At 52.8% G+C, this 6,323-nt stretch overlaps 1 protein-coding gene and 1 pseudogene across 3 annotated transcripts; both read right to left on the reverse strand.

Annotated features, from left to right (window-relative positions):
* Positions 1-906: 906 nt before the first annotated feature.
* LOC121018160 (uncharacterized) lies at positions 907-3,677 on the reverse strand. 3 transcript variants are annotated; one of them, XM_040456791.1, is made up of 4 exons: positions 3,591-3,648; positions 2,609-2,766; positions 2,487-2,524; positions 907-1,886 (listed from the first exon to the last, which is right to left on the reverse strand). In XM_040456791.1, exon 4 carries the CDS (start codon positions 1,812-1,814, stop codon positions 981-983), a length of 834 nt encoding a protein of 277 aa, XP_040312725.1. In that variant the 5' UTR covers positions 1,815-1,886; positions 2,487-2,524; positions 2,609-2,766; positions 3,591-3,648; the 3' UTR covers positions 907-980. The 3 variants fall into 3 exon arrangements, with proteins under 3 accessions (XP_040312725.1, XP_040312730.1, XP_040312722.1); XM_040456796.1 differs by lacking the exon at positions 2,609-2,766 and having other exon boundaries at positions 3,591-3,637; XM_040456788.1 differs by lacking the exons at positions 2,487-2,524; positions 2,609-2,766 and having other exon boundaries at positions 3,591-3,677.
* Positions 3,678-4,529: 852 nt separating this feature from the next.
* Positions 4,530-5,482, reverse strand: LOC121018187 (cytochrome c oxidase subunit NDUFA4-like; annotated as a pseudogene).
* Positions 5,483-6,323: the final 841 nt, after the last annotated feature.

Here is a 6,323-nt window from a genome sequence, read left to right on the forward strand (position 1 = left end):
GGCAGAACGAGGCTGGAATCCCAGTCTCTATGATCCCTCAGTCCCTGGATGCCTTGTGGGGTCTCACTTCTCAGCACTCAAATCAGTTGAGTCTCTGAAGGTTTGGAGGGAGCCCTTGGTGGCTCAGGGAACATTTTCTCGGACATTTCCAGCAAGAAACTTGGGGCCTCCTCATTCTGACCTTCCAGCCCTCATCTGGCCTGGACAGAACCACTCTTCAGAGATTTGCTAGGAAGGGCATTCCCTCCAGTGGCAACAATTTCTGATTGCCTCTCCCACTAGCCATCAGAAAGTTTTCCTCTACATCCACCCTAAGCCCCGGTCATTAAAAACACATCCTGAAGAGAATATAGACGAGGCACTTAGAATAGCGCCTGCTCCACGATAAGTGCTCTGTGAAGTTTTACTATTGCTGTCACCACCACCACCACCATCCTATCATCGTCGTCATTATTATTTCTGTTCACATTGGGCAGTGGTAAAATCAACATCCACAACAATCCTGAAACCAGAAGAGTATGAATAGGGATCGGGAGTGAATAGCTAGTCTATTTCTCTTCCCATGGGGAAACCCCCCAGTGATCCATTCAAGATATAAACCAGAGATTCCAAACTGTGGCCTGTGGGCTTCACATTCCACCAGCAAGTATTTTTCTTGGGCCCACCGAGCACTAGGACATTTCTGAATTTGTTGTTAGCATGTAAACATGAGATTCCTGGCTTTTTTTTTTTTGGAAAAAGCAACAACCCGTCTGAGAGCTCGGTTTAGACTGGGTATTTCCTCTCCCCTCGGCCAGTTCACCCATTAACTTGTACCTTCCCGGCCCTGGAGGTCCTTGAGTTTATAACCCCCAATCCCAATGGCTGTTCCGCCCCCTTCCCTCCAACAGAGCCTCGGAAGAAGCATTTTGCCACAGACCATTTATTTTCTACCGCTGCAGCCCGATGCGCCTGTACCCATTTCGCGGTCGATGTTACCACTAGCTACAGGGTTTGGAGATGGGCTCGGGGGCTCTCCAGCCCGAGCGGATTGCCTCCCAGAACTTGGGCAGGTGACCCAAGGAAAAGATCCCGTTGCCGAACAAGGGGAGCTCAGGCAGCTTCGTCCCCGGCCTCTGCGGCAGCACGGGTGTAAGGCTCCGTCTCTGAAGCCGGGGTGGGCATCTGGCGTTGGCAGGCCCATCCACACACTGCAAAGCGTTGACGCCCCCGGTGGACAGCACCATGCAGGTGTTGGTGTAGTCGTCGGAGGCGGCCACGCCGGTGACGGGGTTGGAGTAACTACGGGGGAAGGCGTGGTCTGGGTGGTCCAGGTGGATGGAGGTGGCCGCGCGCTCCAGGCAGTTGGCTGCAAGCCTGGGCAGGCTCAGTGACGATTTGGAGCAGAAGGCACTGGTGGATCTGTCAAGGTAGTTGATGCCTTTGATGAGTTGGTCCAGGAAGGTGGGGCTACAGGGGCCTGAGGGATGTTCTGTACAGAGCAGGCAGCGGGGGCCGCCATGGTAAGCGGGTTTTCTGGCCACCTTGGGGTGGTTCGCCAGGTGGCTTGTCTCTACGAACTTGGAGTTGTAGGGGCGGCCCATGCAGATTTTCCTCACTGGGAGTCTAAAGAAGCTGGGGCTGTCGGGCTGCTCCGAGGAGGGGCTGCAGCTGCTGGTCTCAGAGCCGCTCGGGGTGCGGGGGTGTTTGACACCATCAGCCCCGCTCACACCGGGGCCGTGGGGCCAGCCTGGAGCCTGGGCCGAAAAGGACACGTTGTCGGGATGGTTCAAGCGGCTGTGGATGTTGGAACGGCTCACCGGACGTCCGGACATCGTCCCAGCTGGGCAGATACAGCTTCGTGGCGCCGACCTGTCGTGAGCTCACCTGGAGGCTGGCTACCGGGCCTGGTGAAGACAGTTGGGTCAGCTCCTCTCGGCTGCCCGCCCCCTCCCTGCACGCTTTCTCCCCGTGGGTTCCCTCTAGCTCCGGAGAGCCAACAGCACCCTTCTCCTACTCCTCAACGTCCTCCTAGGCCCTGGGGATTTTCAAACTAGAAAACAGACACCTTATTCTTCAGAAAGCAAGAGACGAGGCGGAAGGGGCGCCTGGGTGGCTCAGTCGGTTAAGCGTCCGACTTCAGCTCAGGTCACGATCTCACGGACCGTGAGTTTGAGCCCCGCGTCGGGCTTTGGGCTAATGGCTCAGAGTCTGGAGCCTGCTTCCGGTTCTGTGTCTCCCTCTCTCTCTGCCCCTCCCCCGTTCATGGTCTGTCTCTGTCTCAAAAATAAAGTTAAAAAAAAAAAAAAAGAGACAAGGCAGAAGGCAAGACCCTGAGAACAACTCAAGGCCAGAGGACCCTTAAGAAAAGTGGGGCAGTCTCCTTGATCCTTTGGCTCTGGCCCATATTTTGAAATTCCCATTTGCCTTTGGAGCAAGGACTCCAGAAGACCACAAAAGCCAAGGATTGAATCTCTAATGGGGAAATCCCAAGCATGGAGAGATACCTCCTTTCCAGAGTGTAATCGTCCACTACGCAATGCGCCTGTTAGTAAAAAAAAATGCATCTTAGAAGTGATGCGATGCTATAGGTACTCTCTCCGTGCCTGGCCCCTTGCTTGTGTCTCACATGTAATTTTTGCTACAAATCAAGGAGGTGGTCACTATTCTACTCCTGGTTGATGGATGGAGAAACTCAGTCTCAGATAGATGACGTGACTCGTCTCAGATTACACGGGTTGGAAGTGGTGGGGGCCGAGGTACTGTCTCGGTCGTGTCTGATGACCCCTGAAAGACAATGCTATGTTGTTGGGGTGACTTTGGCCCTCCCTCGCAGTCTCTTAAGAAAGAGTTCTCACCACATCTGCCCTGCCTGCTGGATGGGGGCACAACTGGGGAGAACCAGAGAGACAGGGGTGCTTGCTAACCCCGTACCTAAGTTGATCCTGACTTTAGGAATCCCAAATGAGAGGGGGGAAGGTCATAGGACAAGACTACTGATAGGTCTGGACTTGTAAGGTCACAGCCTTCCAGGATATTCGGTCTTGACCCTCTCGGGTAGTAGAGGGTCTCCTCATCCACTCCACAGGAGGAGGGGAATTGGGATTCCTACTCCTCGTGGTACAAATGTGGGCACTTCGCCGAGACCTAGACCTGACCAGGCCAAGGAAATGCCCAGTCCATTTAACCCCGCCTCCTGTCCCGTCCAAGGGCAGTGTAGTCCTCCCTTCCTCATCTCCATTGTCCATCGGTTCCCCAATACTCTCCTTCCCCAGCTAGAAGGCAGGTTCTGATTTCTCTCCCCCAGTACTGCCAGTTTGATGCTAATTTTCCACTTCCGTCTAGTGAGAACAGAGCAATATTTGAGCCTGTCCCACCCAGAAAACAGCTGCCTGCCCCTCTTCCAGCCCATGGCCCTCAGCTGCCCTTGTCCTTTGGGTCTGAATCGCGTGGAATGCACAGACCCTTGCCTCTTCCCTTCCGGGTCCAACCCCACCCTGTCTCCTCCAGAAATACAGGAGGCGACTGAGGACTGACCCCCACCGAGCCCCACCCTTCCCTTCCTGGCTGGCTAAGCCCTATCTGCCATAAGGGCCCTCTGCCACGCTCACTCTGTCTTTAGGAGGTAGATGACTTAGCCCTCCTGTTGCTCTCCACCGGGGATACCCTCATGTCGCCACTCCAGACTGCTGGCCGTGTCATAGAATCATGGAATCTTACAGCTGGGAGGGGCCTCCAGAGGCCATCCTGGCCAGGCCCCTGCCTTAGGGCCCGCGCCGCTTTAAGCCCTCCAGGACAGATGGGCCCTATTTTTAAAATGAGACTGGGGTGGATGTTTTCCAGTGTTCCTTGTTGTTTTTCTAGTGTTTAATTATGCTGAGAGTCAGGGAGTTCTCAGCTGCCCCTGATATAACTCCCATCGGCCGTGATCAGCATCAGTCACTTCTCTTTCTTCACTGGCTCAGCAAACATTTATTGAGTCTCCCCAGAGTGTTGTTCCCTTCCAGTGACCCATTCTTGAGCCTAACTGTCTTTCCTTCCCCGCGGCAGTCAGCGATCCAGTGTCGAGTACCTACTACCTGATGAGAGCTGGCCAGAAACTGAGATTCTTCAGCCAGCAAATCTCAGAACCTGTGTGCCCCTGACCCAGCCCTGGTCCTTAGGGGGCATCCAGTACATATGTGCTAAGGAAAGGCTCCGTCCATCATTGCTTTCTCTCAAACATTGAAAATACAGTTTTACTTTATATTTTGTTTTTTTTTTTTTAATTTTTTTTTCCACGTTTTTATTTTATTTTTGGGACAGAGAGAGACAGAGCATGAACGGGGGAGGGGCAGAGAGAGAGGGAGACACAGAATCGGAAACAGGCTCCAGGCTCCGAGCCATCAGCCCAGAGCCCGACGCGGGGCTCGAACTCACGGACCGCGAGATCGTGACCTGGCTGAAGTCGGACGCTTAACCGACTGCGCCACCCAGGCGCCCCAGTTTTACTTTATATTTTGAAAAATTTTCAAACTTACTGAAAACTCACAAGACAACGAACTCCCAAGTAGTCTTCATCCAAATCCACAATTTATTAACGCTTTTGCTACATTTATCACCACACACACACACACACACACTCTGATTATTATTATTTGGAGAGGAAGTCTCAGACAGCACTATCTTTTCCCCTTGAACACTTGGGCGTTTATTGCCCACATGCAGGTGAACGGGGGCATTTTCTTTTCTTTTTTTTTAATTCAAATTTCAGATATTTATTAATCAGCGTAAAGCCTAACACAAAACACTGATGTGAGTTCAGAGGAGAAATATTTCCTGGATAACTGGAAAATTTTGTACGGAGGGCTTCTGGGAGACCTTCATTCTAAGCGGCTTGAGAGCAAGACATTTCATTTACAAGTCTGGAACTTTCTTCCTTCATTTTGCTGTAATCTACAATCGGTGAGTAGAGCTCGTGTTGATCATTGGGACCCAGTCAGTTCTGGGTTATTCTTCCTACCCTAACTGACATCTGGATTGGACCATGTCAGGGGCTGCTGTCGTACCTCCTGCTCCAATAAATACGAAGAGGGGGATCGAGCTTGGATGCTTCTTGGCCTGACCGAGGATCTGTTGTAACATGGCTGTGGCAGAGGCCTCCGGCCCAGGAGAAGGAAAGATCAAATCTACAAGGCCTGGCACTAAGTAGTCCCTACCCCAAGGATGAACAGATATCCCGGACATTTTCTTACGCATCCACACTACGATGACCCAAGTACAGGACATTCGGCAACGGTGGAGTCTGATCATGTAATGTACATTTCACCGACTGCCCCTCCGATGTTCCTCTTGGCAACTTCAGGCGCTGGAACCAACCCAGGAGCAAGCATGGCTTTTCGTTCTCAGGGGTCTTCGGTTTCCTTCAGCTGGGGACAATTCTTCAGCCTTTGTCTTTTGTGAGATGGACATTTTTTTTTAAGTGAATTAATTTATTCTGAGAGGAAGAGAGCCTGCAATCAGGGGAGGAACAGAGAGAGAGGGAGAGAGAGAGAATCCCAAGCAGACTCCAAACTGTCAGTGCAGAGCCCGATGCAGGGCTCGATCCCACGAAACATGAGATCATGACCCGAGCCAAAGTCAAGAGATGGACGTTAACCAACCGAGCCACCCAGGCACCCCTATGAGATGGTCGTTTTTGAAGAGCTCAGCCACGTTGTTCCGGAGAAGGTTCTTAGTCTGATGTTTCTGAAGGATCAGACCCAGGATTATAAAGCGCTATAACACGGAAGCGTCTGTGGGCCCTCCTTAGCCGGCAGCCACTGAGGGTGAAAGGCCTTTTTGCCCTGGGATGGGGTAGTTATAGATGCTGAAACAGAGAGCCCAGAGGAGGGATCAGAGGGCCCTCCAAAAAAGGAGGAAGAGGGGTGTGGGGGAACTCAGTGGACCAGTGAAGCAGCAGTATCAGCAGTTTCCTTGTGGGGCCTCAGCCTGGCCTGGTTCTGCTCTGGGCTGGGGGCCGGGCAGGCGGGCAGCCAGCCAGCAAGAGGGCTGGGACTCTGCACCGCATGTCCTGAAGGTACCCAGGCATCGAGATCACTGGCCATTTCTGGCCTGGGCACCAAGAGCCTCTGGAAATAGCTCGAGGACAATTATTTTAGGAGGAATGTGCTATTCATCCATCCTACCAGAAAGCCAGGCTGTGTCCCAGAAGATCAAGAATGCCCCTCTCTGGCCTCCCCAACTCCAGGGGATCTCTAGGTACTCTGGGGACCACAGAGGCCTTCAGAGCCAGAAGGGGCAGGGAGCCAGAAGTGGGGTCGAGAGACTATAAGCCCTTTCCCCGGGTCGGGGGAGAGGAGGTT

The sequence above is a fragment of the Herpailurus yagouaroundi genome, unplaced genomic scaffold, assembly GCF_014898765.1.
Source record: "Herpailurus yagouaroundi ecotype Mexico unplaced genomic scaffold, PumYag 77, whole genome shotgun sequence".
In the NCBI taxonomy this organism is placed as follows: Eukaryota; Metazoa; Chordata; class Mammalia; order Carnivora; family Felidae; genus Herpailurus; species Herpailurus yagouaroundi.